Source organism: Lepisosteus platostomus, chromosome 11 (assembly GCF_059453375.1).
Source record: "Lepisosteus platostomus isolate fLepPlt1 chromosome 11, fLepPlt1.hap1, whole genome shotgun sequence".
Lineage (NCBI taxonomy): Eukaryota > Metazoa > Chordata > Actinopteri > Semionotiformes > Lepisosteidae > Lepisosteus > Lepisosteus platostomus.
Genome location: NC_142621.1, coordinates 20,013,661 through 20,041,185, shown reverse-complemented (window position 1 = coordinate 20,041,185; position 27,525 = coordinate 20,013,661). Strand labels below are relative to the sequence as shown.

At 37.6% G+C, this 27,525-nt stretch overlaps 1 protein-coding gene across 2 annotated transcripts in view; it reads right to left on the bottom strand.

The window, feature by feature from the left end:
• The window catches only part of rabgap1l (RAB GTPase activating protein 1-like), a 423,532-nt gene that overhangs the window by 386,323 nt on the left and 9,684 nt on the right, over positions 1-27,525 (bottom strand). For both annotated transcript variants that reach the window (XM_088598822.1, XM_088598823.1), the window contains exons 2-7: positions 14,358-14,544; positions 12,966-13,137; positions 6,814-7,021; positions 5,480-5,654; positions 4,454-4,611; positions 1,035-1,145 (exon numbers count right to left, since the gene is read on the bottom strand). In XM_088598822.1, coding sequence (XP_088454948.1) covers positions 1,035-1,145; positions 4,454-4,611; positions 5,480-5,654; positions 6,814-7,021; positions 12,966-13,137; positions 14,358-14,495 — 962 coding nt within the window. In that variant the 5' untranslated portion in view covers positions 14,496-14,544. The remainder of the gene's footprint in view (positions 1-1,034; positions 1,146-4,453; positions 4,612-5,479; positions 5,655-6,813; positions 7,022-12,965; positions 13,138-14,357; positions 14,545-27,525) is intronic.

Below are 27,525 nucleotides of genomic sequence, written 5' to 3'. Positions count from 1 at the left end.
CAACAGCGACATATCATAAAATGTTTGCACACATTGTTAAATTATTACTTGTTTTTCAGGAAGTTAAAAAAACACTTGAATTACTTATCCAGTGTTTTTTTTAATCCAACATTGACAGCCACATCTTGTCAGTCATGTCTTTTTTCTCTATTTGAATTGTGGCGATTCAAACAACTTGGGATAACAAGTGGTCTCAAAGCTACTAAGATTTCCCTTCAGTGGTAAAATTCCATATAAATATTCAATACTAAAACGGGCACAGTAAAGACATTTAAATCTTTCTACGACCGACCAACGCGCCACGAGTGCCCCTGTCGGTCAACCAATCACGTACCACGGTATTTTGCATCAACGCGCGTCACGATGCGCGAGGCCGTAACCAATTACCTCCGGTACGTGTCTGTGCCGCGCACTTTGAATGGCTGCATCTGTATGGTATAACGTTTTAAATTTAAAGTTTAATTGTTGGCTGCTTACTAAGTTTGACTCATAGAGGCACAGTTCAACATTCAACTCATTCCAAGCCTGAAAAATATATATATTTATAAGTTAATGCACTGAAAGCCTCAGCATTGTGACTGTCATGCTCATGTGCATTGTGGTCATAATATGCTCCCTTGTGGACAATATATTGAATTGCAATCACTTAAAAATCTGCTCATATTCTTTAGAAAGAGGTTGTCTACATTAAACTGTAATGACCAAAAAGCTCAGCTTCATATCATCATATATGAAAAGTGCACTATTAAGAAAGTTATGTGACTCCAGCCTCCTTCTTATACAGTTAAAAATACATTGCCTGTAATTCTGTATCTTAAATCTGATAAAAGACTCTTTCCATGAATTTGATTATGTTTTAACATTTTACCCTGTTGTCATTGACTCTGTAGAGTACAATAGTTTTTCTTTGTTTTAATCTTAGCCTATAAACATCCTGTAAGGCTGTTCTGTTATTCTTGAAAGGTCAGGATGCCCTAGATTAGATTACAGCCAGTACCCCTCACCCAAACAATTAAAAACAAAAACAATAGTACCTCTCAATTCCAAGCTCTTTGTTAGTGATTTGCTGAATTGTAACCACCACTTTCTTCTCGATTCCCTGTCTCAGTTTGAAGTAGAATTTGTCTCTGTCCTTTGGTACTGGACTGTGAGAGAAAAAATGAAACAAATATGTTAGTTTTAATTAATTAGGCAAACTTTTTTAGTATTTAACCAATACAGTCTAGAGCCGTGGTTCTCAAACTGTGGTACGCAGAGCGCCCCCAGGTGGTACGTCAGATGACCCTGGAAATTTGTTGTGTGCATTGAAAAAGTGGGACGGGTTTTCATATTTTCTATTTTAATAAAATGAGTTTATGTGTCAAATACACAGCCTATGTACTAGAATACAGCGCACACTAATATTTGAGTGGACACAAGAGCTACTACTGTATATAATTCTATACCATTGTATAGGAATGCGTGCTATGAACGGAAGTGACCAATTGTATTTAAAAAAAGTTTATCTTCAGCAGATAGAGAGGTAGATAACAGAAAAATATTTAAGGACTGTTCTAGGTAAATTTGAGAAAAATACACAGAGCGTCTCTGTGTTTTGCTCCCATGTGCATGAAATAAAAACTTCTTTTAACTTCTGAGACGGACTCCTGAAACGGAAACGGGGGAAAATGCAAGCTTGCAGATTGCTAAAGCAGGTAAGCCCCACACTATTTGTGAAGAACTTTGTTTACTGTTGGCAAAAGAGCAGCCAACTCTTAAAAGAGTATTAAGTGTGGAGAAAAAGCTGCTAAACAGCTCGACCTGCTGCCCCGAATAACACAGTCACTTGCAGAATTATTGATATGGCAAAAGTACGCTGATAGAGCTCATTAAGATGAGCAGATGCTTTTCACTGCAATCAGATGAGTCTGTTGATGCTGTTGATTTGGCCAATTTGTTCATTTACTTTAGATACGAGATTGAGGGTACGTCCCATGAGGACTTTCTGTTCCGTAAAGCCGCTCCCAACAGGAACTACAGGAGAGCACATATTTCAGCTTCAGAATGTATTTATCAAAGGGAATGGCATCGACTGGAAAAAAATGCGTCGGAGTTTGTACAGATGGTGCTAGAGCGATAACAGGCAGACACAGCGGTGTAGTTGCACCAATTAGAGAGGTTGGTCCAGATGCGCACTGCAGCATCCACCATGAGGCCTTTGCTGTCAAGAAAATGCCTGAGGATTAAAATCTGTTAAAGTCTGCACTCATGTTGGTCATTGAGATTTTGTTGGGTTCCTATGAGAAGATGACTTGTAGGTGGTATCTGGATGCTTTGGTTTGATCAGGGGTGGAACTTGGTCCAGAAAGTTTGAGAACCACTGGTCTAGAAAAACTGCAATTTTTGTTGTTGGCAGTAGATTTTGTGGCCAATCATAAAATAAATTTAACTTTTCAATCTTGCTCTATACTGTATATAAATGTATATTTCAGATGAGATTTAATCAAAGTATATCGAATGAATTTGTATAAACAGAGTATGGTTTCTGAATAAATCATTAAAAAAACATAGATTAAGAGCTCGGACCTTTTGATTTCTGCCTGATGCACATATAGTGTTTCATATAGTCAGATAAGTTGAAATGCCAAATGTGTTGCTTAGAAATCTCCATTCTGTAAATAGGAATTTATTAAATAGACTCCCCCCCAAAAAAGATATAGTTACATGTAAAAGTATTCACCTCCTGCCTATAGTATTAAATTATGATGAATATCAATTTTGATTATTTATATTTCTTTCAAATTACATTTAAATACATTTTTTTCAAAAATGTATTGATCAAATTGAACACTTGATAAAAAAACTGTAAAGCACTTCGAGTGGAGTGTCCAGAAAAGTGCTATATAAGTGTAAGGAATTATTATTATTTGTATATGTGAAGGATTTTGAATGTCAGCAAAACCTACTATATACAGTATATATCAAGGGATATTAACTGATTGCATCAGTAATCAGACTACCTACAAAATTCAAGTACTTGACAGAAGCACCTTTGGCCGGAATTACTGATTCCAGTATTTGTGAATAGGTCTCCACAAGCTTCAAGATTAATCTTCTTCAGGAAAAGCTTCTTTCTCACCCATACAGGGCATACAGGGCAGATTTGTGTATGAACTTGAATACTGTCAATGTATGAACAATAAGTCCTGTCTCAAATATTGTACTTTGGCGTCTCTAATCAGTTTCGTTCTTGTTCAATTGCTCAGTTTTGAAGGGCAGGGTGATCTAAGTAGTGTCTGGGTAGCATGATCCGCAGTCCACATCTTAATAATAGTATTCAAAGGAATGAGAAGACTTCTCCTGCTCTGTGTCTAACACTTTATCTCCAATTCTAAATTTCTTAAACAAACTTAGTTGCAAAAAATGAAACAAATTCAAGAATTTACTTTATTTTGTAATTCAATATGTGCTTTTAAAATACTAGAAATGCCCAGAAATTTCTACATCATAACCATTCTTATGAATGTACCCTACATTAGCAATTCTCCAGTCTATGGATATGACCACTGTCTTGAATTACTGTAGGTTGAGTTAAGTCAGTGGCTAAAGAGTAATATATCAGGTGGGTAGCTGCATCAGCATGCGTAGGCTGCAAAGGAACAAGTAATAGGTTTATTCCATGCTGAAAAGAGAAGAAAGAAAACACAATGTTTCGGCCGTGGAGCCTCCTTCAGGTGTGAGCACCTGAAGCCTCACACCTGAAGGAGGCTCCACGGCCGAAACGTTGTGTTTTCTTTCTTCTCTTTTCAGCATGGAATAAACCTATTACTTGTTGCTAAAGAGTAATATTTCTTGGTTTCTTGAGTATAATTGGAAAGATAACATATGAACCCTTTGACTTATTTAATACATCAGCCATTTCCCTATTCATTTACTAGAAGATTACCATTATTGTACAGGATATATTTTACTTCAGTATTGGTAGTTCTTTTTTTGGTGTAGCACTGATTTTTATTTTATTTTAGTCTCGATTGTAATATTCCTTGATTTTTTCTCTTGAACCTTCCAATATCCTTTATCTGTATTTGTCATTCATTGTACACCTTTTCTTTAACAGAATCTTGTTCTTAAATTCTTTTTATTCAGGGATAAATTTATTTTGTACGGCATGCAGAGTCTGTTTAAACTGATGTCATCAATTTTCCATTGACTTTCTGTCTAGAATTTATTTGGAATTCTGAAATCAGGCAAGTGAGTTTATGTCAGGACTAACATTCCATAGCTTTTTCTGAAGGATAAGAGAATCTGTGCTTTCAAAGATTACAGATGGTAATAGGATAGTCAGCAAAATTTATGTTTAAAAATCATTAAAACTCTTTTTTCTTCAGAAAAAAAATAACATGCAACACCTAGTTATGCATATGCTTTGGATGAATAAAGGTAACACTGTCTATACTCGGGAGAGTATTTTTACCTGAAGTTTCCTTTCCCATCATCTTCTTTGACTTCTAGGGAGACAGTGAAAGTGAAAATGTCACTCTCTGGAGTGGGAAGAGAGGAGTCTTTCACATCAGGTGCTGGCTTCGAGGAGCGTCGGAACGCAGTCGAGAAACTGTACAGGATGCGGCTGACCTAGAGAGGAATTTCAAAAACAGCACCCAATGTCATTTTAACAAAATATCTGTTTATTTTGGTCTAAATAGAAAATGTGTCTCATAAAGATCAAACAATACAGTATGTATCACAATCCATAGTACAATGTGCGATATGATACTGGTAGTCAATTCGTGTTTAAACTTAAGACTTGCTGATATAGGTAAAGCTTAAAATGAAACACATACAATATATAATTTAAAATAGAACAAATACATTGCAACATGTTATCACCATTTACTAAGATGCCAGTGAACCCTGGGCTAATTTTGTGGCAGGGAGTGGGGGAGTGGGCTGGGCACCATAATTGAATTAATGATTAGTAGCAGATTGAAGTAAACATTGAAGTAATGCTTAGAGTATGGGTGTTAACCTGGTGTCCTGGCCAAATTTCCCTGACCTTTCCCAGTCTTGGCCTCCTAACAGTCCCCATCTATGATTTGGCTTTATTACACTGTTCTCCTCTCTACTGATAGCTGATATGTGGTGAGCGTACTTGCGCACTTTGGCTGCCACTGCATCAGTGTGTTAATCAAATCGATGCCTTTTACCTAGACATTGCAATGTACTACTGTACTAGTATAGTACGACTATACTACATTAAGAAAACATTAATAGTATTGTTGACTATCATCCTATTTTTAATTAAGCAGAACTTTACATCAGCTAATCAAGATGATCATGTAAGTCACATAAATGTCAATGAAATCAATCTGTAACTGCAATGTCTAGATAAAACTAAAGCATTTAAAGTGCATTTCAGTGTAATTCTGTTATGAATGACAGGTTTGCCAGGAACCCTAGGAATACTTTAGATTCAGTTCTGGGACACCCAACTATAACTCACAGCCTCCTTGATCTCGCAGGAGAAGACATGAATCTGGAAGTCTTCACAGCTCCGATAGCTCTCCGTAAAGGCAAAGCAGTCACTTTCTGGAGTCCCATCTCGTCCCCTGGCACAGAATAATACCTTATAGATTGGAAAGGCAGCTATCTCTGTGCCTGAGGCCTGCTCTATGATTCTGGAAAACACCAGAGGAAATGTGATAGGTGTTTAGAGTGCAGTGCTCCAAAAGCAAAAACACATTTAATCAAACCTAAAGGAGTACACAGAAGAAACTAGTAGAGATTATTAACAATTCTTATCAAAAGACAGTTAAGACAACAGCATCATAGAGGTGTAAAAAAAGGGAAGAATGAGCTGCACGCATGGAGCTCATATTAACAGAAGTTAATGCGTATAACAAAAGTAGTTATAATAACACTTCATTGCTCAACTATATGTATTACTTATATTAATTATACAGCAATGACATTTTTATTACATTTTCTGTACTGATGCACAACATCATGAATATACAATTCATTTCTCACAGTACTGCTTACCAAGGTATAAACACATTTTTAATGAAAACAACACAAATAAATGAAAACATCACACTGGGTCAGAAGCAAGTTTTCTATAGGTAGAAATACTGGTTTTGATCAAGGAAATTTATCAAATCTATTGTCTGCAAAATGATAATCATTTTTTTAAAATATTAATTTAACATTAAAGATATTTCTGATGTTTGATGTCACAATCCTGGGCTCTTTAAGTGCAATAACAAACTACAGATTATCCTGTCATGAAAACAAGCTTTACCAGGACATTCACAGCATTTACACGCAAATATAATGTATATGTTGAACACTATTCAGTCAGAAATTAAAAGCAGATGTGACCTTAGGGATACAAGTTATATTCATGTTGAAGTCATTGTCTGTCTGTAGTGCTCACTAACTGTCATCACAGAAACTTTATTTTAGTCTATAAAAGTTTAATGCTATAGAATTCCTTAGCATGGAAAGTATTAAACAGAGGCTGCATTAGGCTATCAAGCTCCATGTGCTGAGCAACTCACAAAGGATAAATGTATTTCTTGAAGGATCCAGTTTCAGTATCCTTTTCAAAATCCCTAAACTTCCCAATGTGAAAATCACACATGTCTACCAATTGTATTTTATCTGAAGGCACAGTCTTGCCATCCTCCACTGAGCCTGAAACACTGTATCCCCGTGGACTCACTCAAGGACTCGCAGAAACAGAAGCACTTTATGATGAAGTAATAGCAACTTAATGCAAATGAAAATTAAGTGGTGAATCTAAGCAATATGTGTTAAGGTATCATCAAAACTCACCTGACAGATCCCTCAGGTACATTTGGCACATAGAGGGTGACTAGAATGGGGACATGTTTCTCCGCCTTCAAAGAGGCCATTGCTTTCTGAGCCTCAGCTTCACTGCGTGGCACACGAATCATCATACTGCCCAAGTAAGACAGCTTATTAAACAGCACACTGTCCTCCTCTGGAAAGGCAGAGGAATCAGAGTCTCCAGCAGGGAAGTCTATAAGGGGAAAACACAGGTTTCTCAATACTAAAATAATTAACATATAAAATGAAACATTTTCAAAGGTTTAGAGACTTATTGACTGTATGCCTGCTTTCTAACCAAACATACTGTAACAATCTTAGAAGAATTTTAGTAAGTACAAAACAACCATATTTTGAACCTAAAACAAGGCCAGGAAACCAGTTTCTAGTGTGGCTCTTACAGATGTAGCTCATTCAAAATGAGCAGTTAAACCCCATAATGCAGGTATAGGGCTACAGGCAGCCACAGTACGTATTCCCTGGCCAAAGATGATCGACAAGTGGCACCCGTGGTTAATTGGATCTTAGTGAAACAATTGCTTCATTTAATCTCTCTAGTGTGCATGTTTAAATCTACTTAATATGGAATTTTACAACTAAAGGAAATGTTGGTAGCTGAGCATAAAAATAACGGGAGCGTAATGTCTCTGAACGTCATAAATTATATTAATTTAAAAATATAAATATATTATACTACCTGTATATGGCTGGTAGTGGTAGTTATAATACACAACAGTATTCCACTTTCTTCATGAACATTTAATGCTTCAAAGTCTTTCACTCGGTCACTTACTGTGGTTATTTTGAAAAAAGTTTTGATGTGTTCGTTCTGACTATATTAAGTTTATATACTTTACAAAAAGCTAAAATATTTTAACCTTTTCTATGAATACTTGCACTCGTTATCGCAGTAAAAAAATGGGGACTTTTTAGAATCCACTTAACAGGGAGTGTACAGTGCCATGAAAAAGTATCCTGGCTTCCTCTAGTATTGCAATTTTTTTACACTGAATGTTTTCAGGTCTTCAACCAACATCTAATATTAGATAAAGGGAACCTAAGTGAACAAATAACACATTTTGTTTTTATTTATTTTATTTAATTAATGAACAAAGGTATCCAACACCAACTGGCACTTTGTGAAAAAATAATTGCCTCCTTGTTAAATCAACCTAATTGAAGGGATTAGAGTCAGCTGATTGAACACAGCCAGGCTTGATTACAGCCAGCCCTGCTCAATATAAACCTCACTTATTTTGACCCTTACCATCAGAGCCAGGTTGCCAGCACAAAGACTCAACAAGCACATTATACCTGTCAACGTTGTTGATACTGTATCTATCAGTCTGGAAAGGGTTACAAAGCCATTTCTAAGGCTCCAAATGGAGAACACTTGGAACAGTAGTGAATCTTCCCAGGAGTGGCCGGCATGCCAAAATTTCTCCAAGGGCGCAGCTCACCCTGTCATTGCGTTACATAGATTGGGTTACGTAAAACTGTTTAGCCTAAAAACAAATAGCTTGTCCTAGAAACCTATTCATACATAGCTTGTCTTGTGAACTACCATCATGTATAGCTCATCTCATGAAATAAAAATACGATCAGAATAGACTACGATGTTAACCCAGTTTAAGGATACTGCAGCCGAGATATAATCTATATTTTTATTATTTATCAATGTTCATTACTGCAGCTCATATTTGCAAATCCTACAGTCAATCAAAACATTTACTTGCTGATGTTCTGAGTTCACAGTTGGCTTTCATTGAGTTATTTGAAGTTAATTTTGAATTTTAAACGTATTTGAATCCTGTTTTATTTTATTTTTTATATTTAACTCTGAACATAATTTTGAATTTTATTTTTGTACAAAAAAACAAAACTTTTCCTGAAATTTTAGAGTGAAAGACTGTAGTAAGAAGTAAGAAGAATGAAGTTAAGATGAAACGTTTTAAAAGTTTTGTGTTTCTTATTATTTTATTAAATAAAGGAATATGGCTTCTGAATAATGACAAACATTATTTGTCACAGCCTTTCTCATTTACAAGCCATAATTTTCAGCTAAGCCGATTAATTGATTATCAAAATATTCATCTGTTGCAGCCCTAATCACAACGTGTTCAATAAATAAATTGAAAATATGAATGAGCAAATGTGAATACTGTCAACAGTGGGAGTCAAAAACAGTTCAACTGGTTTAATTCAATTCAATTCAAAATACTGCATCACAATGTGGCAATTCAAGACAAGCCTTTACAGCAAGTCTTAAATGAAAAAACAAAATAGTATATATTACAACTATAATCGAGAATAACAAAGCAATATTAAAAACACCACTGAAACCTATAATATAACTGAAATAACTATAATAACGTACCTGATCACTATTTACAATATGAAATTACCAATAATTACAATTTCAAACTTTTTGTATTTTGTTCATGGTCATTTCTCAGTGTTTTCACAACCTTTGCTTTCTTATTAAGACAGTATACTTCAGATGTCACTAACTCTGCAAACAAATGACACAGAGCCTTCAAACCACAGGCATCTTAAAGATCGCAATTTGTGAAAAGTTTTCTTTATATAACTTTTATATAAACAACATCAGGTACCTGGTTCCATTTTCAGAAACCTTATTTTGAATAAAGTGGATCCCAGGTGTAAGCAAGTTCATAATGCGATAATGACTATTCCTGTGTATGGGAAACACCTGACCATATAAAGGATGGATGGACTGGTGGATTAATATCTGTAAAACATTCCAATTTAAAATTTATATGAAAGAATTTGCAAACATGGATACTGTCAATGGCAGGGATGAATACAAGCCTTAAAACAAAATTCTATATATATTTTATAATTGTAATCTAGAATATCAAAGTTGTATTATGAAGGCCACTGAAACATGCACTGAAGTGTATGAAAAGGTCTACGTTTAATCGCAGCCAAAATACAAATTATACTTTTAACAAGTTGTTCCTTGGAATGCTTTCGGTGCTTTCTATGTGTAATACCTAATCGCAGCAGGGGAAGGGTGTGCGGGGGAAGGATTAGGCTGCAATTGAATTGGGATTCTCTGTTCTTCACACTGCATTTATTTTCTTCCCTTTTCAGCATGGAATAAACCTTTAATTGTTCCTTTACAGCCTTTACGCATGCTGACGCAGCTCCCTACTTGAACTCTCGGTTCTTTACTGAGGCGGCTTTGGACAACTTTACAACATTATTTTCTTTGTGACTTTTTTTCTCCTGATCATAACTGTAAGAAATTGTCACGTTTCACTTCCTTGTGTAACAATCATCATGTTTCTGAAACATGAAGCTTCTAAATTTTTTAAGAATTTGCTACCAATAAGTTTCTGAGTGCCATTAACAATATTAATTTATTGATATAGATATGTGTATTCAGCTGGTTGTATCAGGATATTAATTTTATATATCACAGTATTTAAAAGTTCAATTCACATTCATGTTTTCATAGCGGGGTACTGGGGACCCCATCCCCTCTGACAGACAAAGGTGATAAAGGTGTTAAAAATTCAAAGGGGTGCCAGTTCAGCACATTTTAAATTAATGAGAACAGCAGCAGCACCTGTGTCGATATTAGTGGTTTTATAATAAATAATATAACAATAATTATTATGAACAACAATAATAATAATAATAAAAAAATAACATCATAAATCGAATTCCAAAAAGATTAACTACAGCAAGTCTTCTTTTTCTTTTTCAGTTTAATGAGCAAACATACAGTCAAATCAGTCAGGATCTCGGAGTTTAACAAGTGTCAAAAACATTTCGCATAACAAAACCATGAAAGAGCCACACTTTAAATTTAGATCGGATATCTCCATAGGTTTCCAAACAGATCAATGAAATAAGCTACAATACAGTCAGGCAGATAGATATTAAATTCTTCAAGCAAAATTAGCTCTTTAAGGGTTGTCAAAATTAGAGACTTTCTTTGCAAGCATTACATGACTTCTCAAAAGACACCTGTTTCTCTCATCCAAACAAAGGTTAGATTATTTGGAATGGTATGCCTTAGGGACACATTCATAGTGTAATCCAAACCACCTGCTGGGCACACCGTGATCTTGACATGCCGGCGTAAAGTAGAGTTAACAGGTTTTGTTTTAAGCAGTTTCGGATTTGTATTAAGATTTGTATCTGTTGTAACTGTTAATACAGTGGTGAATATAACTGAGGTTCTACTGTTTAAAGTTTAAGATTTTAAAGTTATGCAATATCTAAGTTAGGCAGGGACTTTATCTTATTTTTTATTTTATTTTAAAAAATGATTGAAAAATCAGCTTCCCACTTTCACCTTGCTGTAACTACAGTATACTGGGGATGTAGTATATTTGGGGCTCTATCCATGATCTTTGATCTGTTCTGTGGAGCCGATATTTCTTCCTTGGTTCACGTGTGCTGCACTTGGGGTTGTTTTAGTTTGTAGTGGTCCTTTGTATTACAGGTATTTGGGTACTACAGTTTGTATTATGGGTAACTACGGTGTCCATCGTAGCTATCAGTTTAGAGGATTTTACTTTGCTCCCAACTTTGGAGCAGTCTGAGAAATATCACAAGGCAGATGTTTAATCGACAGTGGATTTTAATCTCTCGGTTTACTGGAGAAGTATCAGATGTTAAATTGAGAAAGTTGACAACCACCACCCCCGAACAGACAAACGTCATAAACATGATAAAAATCCATTCAAAATGGTGCAGTGTCTTAACACAAACTCTGCTAGCAGAGCCGTTTGTAAGAGCAAGGTGACTTTCTGCTCAATTACATGAGAGTTACAATACAATCAGACAGATTTTAAATTCTTGAAGCAACTTTAGCTGTTTGTCAAGTTCACCTTCTTTGTATAGTACATGACTTCTGAAAAGGTACAGATGCAGCCATTCAAAACGAGCGGGGTACGTTGCGGAACAACGCGGTGGGCGTGTCGCATCAAAATGTATCATAACGAGTCATTTCACATCATACTTCATTTTACCACATGCAAATTCGATTATGTTAACAGTATCCGGAATCACCTTGTAAAACCGCCAGGTGAAGCTAATAAAGCTTAACCTCTCATGTACAGCATTTGAGCTGTCACCAGAAAACACCCGTTTCGAATCCCGATCACTGCTGAGGGACAATCTTTATTCAATTAAGAATTTAAGTTGTATACTCTTTAGACTTTTAAATTTAACTGTGTATTAAAGCATGTTAATCATTAAACATAAAAAAACTTGGTATATTTTATGAAAACAAGATTGCTCAGTTGGACAAAAGTACACAACCTACCACCTTTATCATAAATATTATAATTATGCAGAAATATTTTATGCATCAAAGTGTTTACCGAAGATATTTCTAATAGTATTAATAATGAACGACCTTGGACAAGCTGTAAGCAAAAAGTTTTACTCAAAGTATTACCCTGGTCCACGTTCTTTGTAACCGTCTTTGTAAACGAAAATACTTTTTAATGGACAAAAAGTAACACCACATCATTTAGTTGATCTGATCACGTATTCGTTTCAAATCATACAAAGTAAATTTGAGAATCTCCGATTCACCATGCCTTTCACATGCTCATAAATTATATTAATTTAGGAACATAAACATATTATGTAAACTGTATATGGCTGGTATTGGTAGTTTAAAGAAAAAATACACATCTACTGTGTAATTAGGTATGTATTACGTTATACTACTGTTTTTATTTTAAGCTCCCAAAATTTACCTTTGGATTTTCTCCATGTGAATGTAAACCTGAAAGAGGCACATTACTAGCTACGGTATAATAATAAACTCTTTTTATATATTCAATTGAGCAATCTTGCTTTTATAAAATATACTTACTTTTTAATTAGTTTAATATTTAACATGCTGTAATACAGAGTTTCAAATAAATAAAACTCTAAACAATATACAACTTAAATTCTATCCTCTTGTGTGTAACTTTTCTTATGTTTTGCTCAAATAACCACACAAGAGATCATGTTGTAAATTCATATGCAGAATTTGAGCAAAGAATAATCACCAACTACTTAGTTGCAAACAATACAGTTTTGTGCACTAATGTAGAGAAGATCCATACTTTCAAGATAGCACAAATAGTGCAATTACCCACCTGTAGTTGAAGATTGCACCTGTAAGGTAAATGGAGGGACCTTATTAATAGGAGTTGCAGGTTTCTCCTTAGAGGACGTGGGATGCTCTACTTTTGCATCATCGTTCTCCCCCTGATCTTCCAAAAGCTCTTCTGTGGCTTTCTCCAGCTGCTTACTAGCACTGTAAGACATCTGATCCAGAAAGGCACAATACAGAACAGAATTAGCTTCAAAGGTTTAAGAGCCTTCTTCATGCCTTGTGATCTAACATTGAAAAAATTACTTTCAAAAATATATTCTGCCCAATTTTTAAGCAATTACTAAAGCCACATCTGTCACTTGAATTACATTAACTTAATTTGATTATACCCAAATATGTTTTTTGGGGACTAGGGACAATAAAAAACACAGTGTGATGCCCTGCAGTTTAAAAAACTGTTAGCCAGATGACAAGATTTTAATTAACTAGAATTTATTTGTCATACTGACTTACTGCTGTTGTACTGGAGACGCAGTATTTAAATCTAGAAAAATTAAAAGGCAATGCCTGTGATTGTGATTCATACCTTTTGCTCTTCAGTCACTCCTGAATCTATTGTGTTTATCACAGATTTTGGTGGATTTACCTTTATGTTTTCTCCTTTTATTACTCAAGTTTATTTCATCATTCATTTAGGCCTGGAGGTTTCAGGGAGGGGTGTGCTTAGTTACTTGCAAACCTATCCCATATGATATAACATGCATGGTACAATACTTACTGTCTCTAGGATAAACTTCTAAGTAGAGATATGTTTGATGGGTGCATAATAGAGATTCCATAAAAGCCAAGAAACATAACGTTCCCTTAAACTATTTTTCAGGATTTAAAACAACAGCGTGAATGGACAGTAAAAAACAATTTTCTGAATGTTATGTGCTATTACCAGAGCCCTTCATTTTCTGTTTTTACTTTTTAATTATATAACTTAATATTGCTCCTCATCTCCCTAATTTCCACAGATCTCTGGGTTAAAGTGGTTTCTTAAACCATACGAGAAGCCCATTAATCACAGTTCATTTCAACATACTGCTATAAATCATATTATTAATTTGTTTCAAGCAATGAAAATTCTGCCCATTTGAAAAATATTATATACAAAAGCTGCTATCAGTGCTTCACTTGGGTAGAAAAGTTATGGCATGGCAATTAACTTTTTTTTCTCCAGCTGAATTAGGGGGAGCCTCAAACAGGCCAGATTTTATAATCCCAGAGTGGAATTTAACTAGAACATAAGATTTAACACCCCTACTCTTAATAACAGCGTCATGGGATCTTGAATGTCCAAGCTGTCAGGACCTCAGTTTAACAGCTCTTAGCTATCAATTTAATGGACAAGCTCAGACACTTATTATTCTGTCCTTTTCTGCTGTACCTGGAATCCCGTTTTTCTTTCTCTGCCGGAGGGAGACTTTTCAGCCTGCTGGGCCACTAGCACAATATCTTCACTGTTGAGTGTGGACACCGAGTCTGTTGTGCTGCTGACTTTAGTAAGCGAGGAGCAGTCCTCCATGATAGAGGAGCCCTTGCTCAATGCAGCTCACCTCAGTGATAGCCTGGATCTGCAGAAAACACAGCAGCAAAAGAGGCTGAAGCTAACATAGAACTATGTGCGAAATTAATTATAAACCTTTCTTTATTATTTACATTTTGTTACGATGTGGACGGTTATAGCTGAGCACTGAGCGGATAGGGATAAGTCAGAACCCAAGCACAAGAGACCGGTGACACACCAGAAGAGATCCGATCGATTGGGCTCAAGCTCTCCAGGATAGGGGGAAATGAAAGTGAAAAGGAGACAGAGGAGGTGAATTAGCCCTTAATCAGCCCAGGATGGTAAGTAATGAAAAACAAAAAAGGAAAAAGGGAAGCGCGTCTGGGAGATGTCGGCTCTCTGCATCTCTGGTGACTGAAGAGATGGGTCAGCGAGGCAAAGTGAGAGCCTCAAGTTAAACAACTCATCCCAGCCCGCCTAACAAAATCTGGGACCCTCGGCTATGGGACGGAACCAACCAACAAGCCCCCAGAAAGAGGAGCCACACCGATCTGGGTGACAGTCTCTACGTAGCAAGGGATGCAGGATGGCAAGCTATCAAGTCAACACCCTGAACGGAAAAAAGAAAAAGAAGGAGCCTCCTCAGAACACAGCTGTGCTTTGCCCCATAGGCATTACCGACAGGAGGGGTCTCATCAAAACTGGCGAGGAAGGAAACCCCCATTCAATGGTCCAGGCAAAAGGCCCAGGAGCCGGTGATTCAAGGCATATGCCGTTATGGGGGGTCTCCTCCGAGACAAGGCCAAATGTGTACTGTCAACTCGGTCTCCCAGATTCAACTCTCTGACGGAGGTGCAAGGCTGCAAATGGAATCAGATACCCAGGCACCCTCTGGACCAACTGGGGGAGATACCTGTGATGGACGGGAGGCAATAGACCCATCTCAACTCTCAGAGCCTCAGGTCAGCACAGCTGAAGGGCGCACTCCCAGTCTGAGCTGAGAAGTAGGCATCCTCAGGGAGCTCAGGCTGATTGAAAAGAGGGCAGTCAGAGAAAAAAATAAAAAAGTCCTGCTCTAAAGTGCTAGGGCTGGACTCTGTGGAATAAAAACAGGGCTACTAAGGAGAGGGGAAAATGGGTGCATGGGGAGAGCCCTGCCTCCTGAAAGCTGGACAAAAACCGCAGGAGAAGGAGGCCAGTGGAAAAGAGTCCATGGTACCAGGACAGAGGGAAGGAACCTCCTTGCAATCAGGAACAGGAGTTGCAGTGCAGAGTAAAGTCCTCGAGAAAAGGCAGTCTCCAACGGGGCTCCAGAGTGGAGAAAGAGCAATCTGGAACACAGCTCTGCAGTAAAGTCCTGGAGAAAGAGGCAAACTGGAAGAGACTGCTTCAGTGCAGAGTGACATGAAGTCCTGAACTGAAGTCAGAGCAGACTGCTTCAGCGACGAGAAGAAAGGATAGTCGGTGAAGAGCCTGGAGATTTCAACCCTAGTGAATCAGCCCATTGGCAGGTTATGTGCAGGCTTGTCTTCGGAGCTGAATCCTGTGCCGAGTTCCCAGAAAAAAGGAGGGCGCACGGGTGTCTCAACCTTGGAGAGGAATCCTGTGGCCAAGCCCCAAGGGAAAATGGGCATTCGACTTCAGAGCGGAGTCCTGGTGTCAAGAAAGGGGTGCAAATGGGCTTAGCATTCCAGAGGAAGATGACCACCGGGAAAAGCAGCTAACTCATCTGCCCAACAAACAGGAGATCTGGAAATCGTACTGAAAATGGGACAGAAACCAGAGTGAAATGAATAATGACAAAACGCCGTCAAAGTGGTGCTTTGATATTAACTGGATAAAAAGAAAATAAAAAAAATTAATTGAATAAATGTTAATTAAGATGGATCACCAGAAGGAGATCCGGTTTGTGTAGGAAACTCGTGAGAATGTGGCGGTTTCCAGGGCTAGCCCAAAGATGCAGCAGGACACAAAAAATTTCCTTATCAGATCATAAATTCAGCTGAACATGAAAGTTAGAGGTTCTTTAAAAAAATGAAAATAAAATCTCACATAATTTCAGTACATCTATTTTTTTCTCCAGTGTTAATTCTACATGAATCAGCAGAAGCTGTCTGATGTACACATACATGAACATGATTAAAACACAGCACAGAAAAGCATATTGTGCTCTGGATTAAAATCAGACAACTTACCTACATTCAATGTTACTGCAAGCCTTTCATAAATGTTTTTCAAGGGATCTATTAGTACAATTATGAACCAACCATAGTATTCTGTCCCCTTGACTTCACTATAGCAAATATGTGTGTCAGATACAGTACACAGACCTTCAGTAAAACAAAGGTCACACTGAAGAATTAACTTTGCTGCCAGCTATGCATGTGAAACTCTCAAATATCTTTGTGTTTAAGTGAGTAATACAGAATTCAATGAAACACGTATGAGGCCAATTCTCACAAAAGAAATCACAAGTGGCATGGCTGCAACATAAAGGACCTCTCCTTAGAAAGTATGGTTCTGTATAAATGTTGGTGACATTATTGATGGCCACTGGCAGACAACTATGAAAGGAGCAAGGGGTTTCTGGAGCCCATTCAATCTGCCACCTACTCTAAGCTGTCATTTTATCATCCATCCAAGCAATTCTTCCAATTCAGGGTTGCAGGCAAGCCAGAGCTTATCACAGTAAGCAATGGGCACAAGGTAAGGTACACCTTGGACAGGACACCAGTCCCTTGCAGTGCAGACCTACAAATACTTAGCCAATTAATTTACCTCTATGTTTTTGGACTGTAGGAGGAAACCAGATAACTAGGAGATGCAAACATGGGGAAAAGGTATAAACTCCGTACAGATAGAACCCAGATCTCCAGCACTGTGAGGCAGCAATGCTAACCTTTGTAACACCATGCTACCATGGTCATTTTATCATTTTTTAATTCCTGTTCAAAAGCTGTCAGATACTGATGAAATCCCAAAAGACAGATATGCCCATTAAAGATCTTCTTAGCACTTAAAAGTCCTTTCTTAAAAAAACTTTTAGTCTTATTTTCTATTTTATATATGTAGACATTAAATACAAAATGCATATTGCAACTGCAGAGGTCTGCATAAAAGCTAAACAGGTCCAAGTCTATCAGGCTTTATATAAAGCATACGTGTTTAATATATGTAGAAGGAAGTCATCTTCCCCAATTTTCAATTTGTGGACCAAAACCTGCGTCCACAATTTTATTTTTTTTATCTGCATACCAAAGTAATTTTACCTCCTTACCTCACTTGGAACCATAAGAAAAAAATATCCAAAAAATGTAATGTTGTTCCTATGACATCTGAGTCAATCAGTAACAAAAAATATTTTGACACACAGCTATCTCAAATTTTACTTAAACCATTACCTACAGTGTTCTTTATGAAAATAAACTCTACATTTCAATTTGTAGCTTCACTTGAACAAATCAACTGCAATATGTTTTGCTACTAAGCAGCCACACCAGCATATATACTCCAGTGGTACATCTCAAGATTTGAGCCTTATTTTAACTTTTAAGATTTAAAAATTAAGAATTATGATTTTCTCTCAAATCAAAGATCAACATTAAATGTAACTTACTCTTATAATAATATTTAAATTGTATTTGATTAATTGAAACAAAAACATTTGTAATTAAATTAAATTAATGTTAAATATAGGATATAGGAGACCTGAAAAATAAAATTCTAATATTATTTTCATAAGTCTTAAAAATATTTAAGAGAACTCCAAGGGCAGTAATGTTAAAACTCTAATACCATACCTTATTTAGAATACAGTTGTCTTTACACCACATAAAGGAAAGAGTTCTGACCAAAAAGACCAGTATAATTACATAATAAACTGAAATGCAGGTATAATGATTAGTATAAAGCCTAAAACAAGTTGCTTTCTGTGCAGAGTTTGCATATTCTCTGTTTCCTCCCACTGACTGCATCAGCTGGTTTCTTTATATTGTCACTGTGTGCCTGTGTGTGTGTCCTGTGATGTACTGGCATCCCATCCAGGGTTAAGTCCCTCCCAGTAGTTTCTGTTCTAGGTTAGGCTTCGTGTTGCTGTGGCTCTTACCAGGAAAAAAAGGCTTTTAGATAATGGTTTGGTGGATCTAGGGAACAATGAAATAATAGATTACATTCAGAGAAATTAAGTCTTGCTGTAAACAGGCCTGTTTCTGTACCTTCATCTTAAAGAAAACAAGACCATTTCCAAGAGTTTATCAACAGAACTCACAGATGCTCTCCTTTTATTGTCCCCCATTTCTTTATGGCTTGTTTCAAGAGACTTACAACGTATATTTTCTCAACGTGACAAACAGTTCAGGAAATACAATTGATTTGATTTATACTCTTATCAACTGATGATTTGGCATTCAGTGGATTTTGAAAACTGATGTTTTAAAGTTATCCTTTCATGAAAATTATCCATAACACGTTTGATGTTAGCTCATTATTTTGGCAATATATTTTAATACTTATAAAAGATTTAAGGCTTCATTTCCTCAAATAGTCTCAAAACAACCAGACACTGAATTCTGTGCCTATTAATATCTGCAAAGTTAAAGTTTACAGAGAAATAATTTCAGGAATTAGATACTGCGGAATTTGGCAATGCTGAACACGTGTAACAATGTGTATAAAACAGAATTGTGACTTCAAATACTTTAAAATTGTGCTAGTGTTAAATTTCAGGAAGCTCAGAAAACAGCAGCAGAAAAATGAATTCAGTTCTCCTGGGCTGTTAGTGCTCTGAACATTGAATGTCTCTTCACTAGAATTTTAGGGAAAATCCAGTTAAAGCTTCTTTTTTTTTTAAATGCCAGGTCAGCTTTCAAATTGTGATTCACATATGCTTTTCTTTTGTTACATTGATTGTGACACCTTATTCTCAATACAACCAATTATCAATTATGCAAAAGTAGTTTATAAGCATAAATCAGAAAAGCCCAGGAACTATACTGTCAATGATTACTGATACTAAGCCAGAAAGTCAGAAGGTTAGAGAACCCACAGTGCATTTTTTTTGCTGCTGTTCAGAGTATTAAATGCTACACGAGTACACATTACACTATTATAATATTTTTATTTCATGATGATGCAAGTTAAATATCAAAACACTTCACACAGGAATCTTTATGAGTAGTGTACATAGTGATTCCAATACTATTCCAATGGTATGTTAAATTAGACTTTACATTAATGACTGCAGCTAGCAATTTCACAACTTAGTAATTTTCATGACTACTGTATAAGACATGCTGTACAAAATTGCGTTTTTTATTTTAAAAATACCAATATTAATTTTCTGAACTGAGAGGATGCATGCAATCTTTGTTCCTATTTCCCTAACCAGGGGAATAATTATGACCAACAGGAGTTTTTGAATCAGTATTTAATCAGTATTTATGATTACCTTCTCGTTGCACATACCATGGGATTTAAGGATTAAGAGATTTAGTGCCATTTTAACTATAAATTTGTAATCCAATGCTACTACCAGCATTGGATTACAATTGTAAAATTGTAAATTTCATCACAAATGGATTATGTCTGTGAAAGTAGTTCAAGTAGATAGCTGCGTCAGCATGTATTGGCTGCAAAGGAACAAGTAAAGGTTTATTCCATGCTGGAAAGAGAAGAAAAGAAACACAACATTTCGGCTGTGGAGCCTTCTTCTCCTTCACACCCGAAAAAGGTTTCAAAGCCGGAACGTTGTGTTTCCTTTCTTCTCTTTCCAGCATGGAATAAACCCTTACTTGTTCCTTTGCAGCCTATGCATGCTACTTGAATTACTTCAGTCTACTTCTGCTGCGACCCACTATACCTTCCTCTAAATCTTTTTCTAGATCTCTTCGTCATTCCTTCTCTTCCTCCCTGGGTCACTTGCCCCAATTCTCTCACTAAGCCAGTATTCTGTCTCTCCGCAGCGATCTGTTCCATGACCAGGCTTTCTAACCACCTTCTATTCTTTTACAGATGCTGTCGACATAATATCATTCCTAAAGGATTTCGCCCAAAATTGAACACTTTTTCTTTTGACTCTGACACCACCCAGAGTAACACAATGGACTTCTACAACAATTTTAGAGGAAACTAATGCTTCATCCCATTTTCTCCCTCAAACAACAGATTACTCTTTCTGATAACAACATCAAAGAAGCTAAGGAATTTTTACGGCTAACAGCTCCACACCATCTTCCTTTTATAACTAACCAAATCAGATCCCTCAACTCCAACCTTTACCACTTCTTCACTGCAGAGAAGGATAAAAAACTCAATCATCTTCTACAGCAGTGGTTCTCAAACATCTTGGACCAAGTACCACCCCTGATCAAACCAAAGCATCCAAGTACCACCTACAAGTCATCTTCTCATAGGAACCCAAGAAATTCTCAATGACCAACATGAGAGCGCGTGTGCGCACACACTCACATACAAATACAATAAATATTATAATAATAAACTTTATTTGATATAGTGCTTTTAAAGGTGGCTTCTCAAAGCGCTTTACAGAAAAAAACAGGAACAACAACAAATTAAAATAAACAATAAAAAAGCACCATTTCAGTGAGAGGGGTTTGCCTGTTTAGTCGAGCAAAGCAGATGTGAATTCATTTTTCGAGCCTTGATACAATTCACAACAGAGTCTAACAGATTTTAAATCATCAGGCATTTTCTTGAGGGCAAAGGTCTCGCGGTGGATGTTGCATTGAGTCCATTCATTTCTGGAGCAACCTCTTTAATTCGTGCAACTACACCGCTGTGCCGGCTTGTCATTGCTCTAGCACCGTCTGTACAAACTCCGACGCGTTTTATCCAGTCGATGCCATTCTATTCAATAAATTCATTCAGTAGCTGAAATATGTGCTCTCCTGTAGTTCCTGATGGTAGGGGCTTACAGAACAGAAAGTCCTCGTGGAACATACCCTCAATCTCGTATCTAACGTAAATGAGCAAACTGGCCAAATTGATTACAGACTCATCTTATTGCAGTGAAAAGCATCTGCTCATCTTAACGCGCTTTATCAGCATACTTTTGATATCATCTGCCATTTCAATAATTCTATAAGTGACTGTGTCTTTCAGAGGGGGAAGCAGGTAGAGCTGTTTAGTAGCTTTTTCTCCACACATAATACGTGTCAGCTCATATGCCAACGGTAAATAAGGTTCTTCAAAAATAGTGTGGGGCTTACCTGCTTTAGCAATCCGCAAGCTTGCATTTTCCCCCGTTTCCGTTTCAGGAGTCTGTCTCAGAAGTTAAAATAAGTTTTTATTTTATGCGCATGGGAGCGAAACACAGGGACGCTCTGTGTATTTTTCTCAAATTAACCTAGAACAGTTCTTAAATATTTCTCTGTTATCTATCACGCTTTCCTTTGCTCACAATATTATCAGCGTTCGTAGCACACATTTCTATGCTTTCTGTGCTTACAAGATTGGCATTGTTCCAAGATCACGCACATTCTCCTACCTCTCTATTTGCTGGAGATAGCTTTTTTTAAATACAATTGGTCACTTACTTCATAGCATGCATTACTATAGAGTGGTATAGAATTACATTGTAGCTCTGTGTCCACTAAAGTATTAGCGCGCACTGTATCGTAGTACATAGGGTGTGTATTCGACACGTATTAAAATAGAAAATATGAAAACCTGTCCCGATTTTTCAGCGCACACAACAAAGTTCCAGGGTCATATGGCATACCACAGTTTGAGAACCACTGTTCTACAGAAAAAAAAACACCAACACCCCTCCTACCTCCATTAATCCTAACCTTGTTATTACTATGTCCTCAGACCTTTCCCTTTCACAGGATGAGAGAGACACCTGAAGAAGGCTCCACAGCCGAAATTTTGCGTTTCCTTTCTTCTCTTTTCAGCATGGAATAAATCTTTACTTGTTCCTTATGTCTGTGAATATGCAAAAATAATACTCTAAGGTAAAAGTAAAATTAATAGTCATAATCAATTGGAAAATATGCTCCAATCTTCAAAACATCAATGTTACGATTCTGACCTTAAGGCAATAGGCACAGGTTAAGTGATTCCGCAGTTCACTTGCCAACTAAGGATTTGAAGTTTGCTTAAACCCTTGAAGGGCATTTCCTAGTATACCGTTTAACTTCTCTACCACATTGGCTGGCTATTAAAGTTCGCTGTAAATGCACCCTAACACTGTACATTCAGAACATTTGCATAACCCCACAATATTTGTTCCTCTCTGTCTCACTGTTACAACTACCTGTGTGCTGTTCCAGAATTTGCACATAAGACCTTCTGCACATAAATAATGAGAGGCCGAAATAAATTTACCTTTTTGAACAGATAATACTAAGCATTTAAAATCCTCAAAGGCAACGCAGTGGACACATCAGAATAAACAGAAACATTAACTGAGCAGAAACAGAAGAGAACAGAAACTATGTGGAAGTATATTTAAAACTGAGAGCAGGAGACATTTCTTTACACAAGGGGTTGTGGGAGTATTGAATAATCCACCCTGCTATGTTATTCAAGTAGAAACCCTGGCTTTCTTCAAGAATCAGATGGATTAGATCAATGGATCAATTAGTTACTAATTACCAAAAATTATGAACTAATTGTGGCCTAATGGACTTTCTCATTTGTAACCTTCATCATATTGTAATGTTGGTTCTTAGTCATTTAATGATTTCATGTCATTTGTAGCGGCGAGGCTTATTAATAAGAAAGAATTAAGTGTTCTGAGCCTTCCCAAATGAGGCCCCATTTCTCTGTTCATCTCTGTGGTGCAGCCACAGAGAAACTATTCATGCAGGCTGATTTAAGGTTCCTTTGATAAGGTATCCTAGGACAGCTCCCAAAGGGGGATGCACTTAGCTAAGCCTGGCTATCATGATCAATGGTCATCCATTGGCGCCTATCTGTCTAGGGAGTGCCAGATGGACATCTGGACTGCATTCCTAAGTGTCAGGAGTAAGTGACTCATATCTCACCTTGATCAACCAATCAGGGACTGGTAGGGCCGAGTAACCCACGTGGCACTCTGATGCCCATGGAACTTTCAGCCAATCAACGAGCTGAAGTTCCTCCAGGTAAAAACAGGCAACACAGAGAGCCTGAGAGATTCAGAGAGATTCAGTGAGGATTCAGGAGAATTCTGTGGACTTTTCTAAAGGGAATTCAAAGGAGAATTCCAGGGCCGTCCTGCCCAGGAGCAGAAGCCTCCCAAGGGCAGGACATTCTCGCAGCGCGCCTCCTGACCATCCTGAGACTCAGCCCGGACAACCACGGAACGGCCAGTGTGTCCGAGTGCCAGAACTTTCCTTTGCTCTAAGAGTCTAGAGCGGAGGTTGCCAGAGAGTAACCAGAGGATCCACCCGAGGTTAGCACCAGCAGCAGGCCTCATGAACAGGTCGGAACTGTGGACAGCTGAATCACTATTCAGAACTAGCTCTTCATCAGGAACGAACCGGTCCTCTTCCTGACTTGCTGGGACCCACAGTCATCTTTTCTCCTGTGCGCAAACTTTGCTAGTTAAAGCCAACACTAACTAGCCAGTCAACAGCATCTGCAGCGCACCGTCACAAGCCGCACAGCACAGCCTGGCACCGAGCCAGAGAGCGCGGATTGGACAGCAACAGCCTGCAACTGTTTCTTTGTGCCCGCAGGAGATCTGAATCCCCAGAGATTGGATGAGTATTCAACTTCACTGCATTACTGCTCGAGAATTCAATTGTTATCCCAACCAGTTGATATCAATTTAATTCCTAAGAGTTATGTATTTGTTTTGAGTATCTAATGTAGACGTTATAACCAAGTGCATTTACGAAACGGTCTTAATGAATGATATACTGAACGTATGTCCTCTTGATATGTGTAACACTTTGTAACTGACTGAATATATACCTTTTGTATTCTGATAACCCTCTCAATAAGATCTGTTAGGTTTATATGCATATTCTATGTATCAATAAATGTATCCTCGTGTATTAGTACCTGTGTGTGTGCGTTGTTTGAGTTATGTCGCATGGTTGGATTCTAAAGCCATCAAAAGAATCAACTTTGTGATTTACTGCTACAATTAATAATTGTCTCAGTAAATGCCCAAACCCTACAGAACTGGTGCCTTCAGAGAGCACACTACCATTACATTTTGGCTATGGCAACATTACACATTTCATACCCTTGTTACAAGCATGCTATGCAGTCTACAGCCATGTACAGTACCTTCTAAGTGCCTGCACCAATAACAGCAAGGTACACAGTTACCTCACAAAAATTGCTTGGAAATACATGACAAAAAGGTTTTAGAAAATTCCCAAAAAAGAATAGTCATCTTTGTCCTACTATACTGTGTGTGACCTGTAAATCACTTTTGGGTTTTCCAGCATGTGGTAATAGTTTCATCGACTGGCACTGATGAGGGAGTAATTCTTACTTGTTACAAGACATTTTTTGACTCGGTATCAGTGTTCCTTCATTATTTTTTTAATAATTGGTTTTAGTGTTTCTTTATTGCTATGTCTGTTAACCAGCTACTGTATGAATACTTAACTATTGGTTTTAGAATGTGAAATCAGAAAAAGTTCATATTAACCTGTACATTTGCCACATTATGTATATTTAACTTCAGCATAATATTCCTTTAGAAACATTATGCATTTCTACTAATGTTAGTAGCATTTAGTTGGCTACATAGCATACAAATTTTTTAATTTCATTGGAATAAGAAACTTGTTTTTCTTACATATTTCTGTATTTATGGTTCAAATATTACTACAATATATAGCTGTTGTTCACCTAGAAACAGGAAGTTAGAAGGCTAGCAAAGTGAAATCAACCAATTTTCAAGAAGTCACTAATACAATGGAAGTGTGTGTGAAAAGGCCAGGTATAAACGTTCAACATACAAAACCCCGGCCAGTTACTGGCACCTCACAAACTTTCCACTGAAAAAGAGACACTATCTTAGCCATGCTTAAAGGAAGTAAAGGGCATCCATGTGTCCAGACAGATCAACCATAACTGGGTCCACCAACAGAGGTTATCTGCCAGGTGACTTGCAAAAGTAGCCCCCTCACAGCAAGACAAAGTTGAATCTGCAGTGGGCACGTACACAGGTAAAATAGACAAAAAACAAGTGAGCTTCAGCTCTATCAATAATGGTTGTGAAATGAATGTTTGGAGGAGAGCTGCGACAGTCTGGACAGACATACGCAATCTGCAAAGAAAAGAACACATTGTGGTTATAGTTGGGACTATCAAGACAAGTCATAAGCTCATTAACTGCATGCCTCAAATCTTACTGAACAGTGCTGAGCGTGATGCTGAACAGTGGATAGGACTGAGCAGTTTTCATTTCTGAGGATCAGAAGTAGAGAATGATCAGGCTCAGTAGATAGTGAATGGTGTGGATTTACAGAAGAACATTGAAGATAGATATGAGCAGTGTTTTAGACAATAGTAGGTAAGAACTTGGTATTTGACTCAGATGTGTGAGATTCCATGAGAGAGTTTCTCTCTAGAGTGAGTAAAGCAATGTAGCGGCAAGGCTTTTTAAAATACAGGAATTAAGTTTTCTGCTCCCTTGCCAGTCCCTCTCCCTTTCATCTCAGTGATGCTTGATACAGAGAGGCCATTCCATTTGGTTCACAATTAAGGTGTTTTTCTAGTTGATAGAGTGTCCTGATAAGGAACAGCTTCCCAAATGCTGAGATTCTCCAGCAATCTAACAAAAATGTTATCTGGCACCTTAATGTCTGGGAGATTCCAAGAAAGTGTTATTCAAAGTTGGTTTACAACCCTTAGGTCAGAGTGCATGGTTACTCATCATCAGCCAATCAGGAACTGGTAGGGCAGGTTAACCCCATGTGGGTCTCTGATGCCCATGAAACTTTCAACCAATGAACAACCTGCATTTCCTCCAGGAAAAACAGGCAACACAGAGAGCCTGTAGAACAGTTACCAAGGGCAGGACAGTTCCCAAGCGCAGGACATTCTCGCAGCATGCCTGCTGGACATTCAGCCTCAGGGCTCCTCCTGTACATCCTCAGACTCAGCCCGGACCACCACATAATGGCCAGTGTGTCCGAGTGCAGGACTTTCCTTTGTTTTAAGAGTCGAGGACGGAGGTTGCCAGCGCGTAACAAAAGGATCATCCCAAGGTTAGCATCAGCAGCAGGCCTCGTGAACTGGTCGGAACTGTGGACAGCTGAATCAGTATTCAGGACTAGCGCTTCATCAGGAATGAACTGGTCCTCTTCCTGACCTGCTGGGACCCGCAGTCACTTTTCCCCTGTGCACAAACTTTGCAAGTTTCAGCCAACACTAACTAGCTGGCCTTCAGAGAGCATCGGCAGCGCATCGCCGCAAGCCGCACCGAGCACTGCTTGGCACCGAGCCAGAGAGCGCCGATTGGACAGCAACAAGCCTGCCACTGTTATTTGTGTCTGCAGGAGATCTGGATCCACACAGATTGGATGAGTATTCAACTTTCTGCATTACCGCTCAAGAATTCAATTGTTACCCCAACCTGAGTTGATATCAATGTAATTCCTTTGAGTGATGTGCTTGCTTTTGAGTATCTAGTGTAGAAGTTGTAACCAAGTTCATTTACGAAATGGTCTAAATGAATGATATACTGAACGAATGTCCCTCTTGGTATTTGTAACTCTTCGTGACTGAATATATACCTGTTGTATTCTGCTAACCCTCACGATAAGATATATTATGTTTATATGCCCATTTTATGTATTAATAAATGTATTTTCATGTATCAGTACCCATGTGTGTGCGTTGTTTGAGTTATCCCGCAAGGTTGGATTCTAATTGCCATCAGAAGAATCATTTTTGTGACTTGCTGCTACAATTCATAATTGTCGCAGTTAAGCACAACCCCTACATTTACTGGTGCCTTGTAAGAGGATACCTACAGCAAGGAAGAGAAAAGACAAGGAAAGATGGAAAATTCTGTTTGAGTTTGAATGGGAAAATATTTTTGGCAAGGAGAATAACCAAGAGTTGCAATCATCTA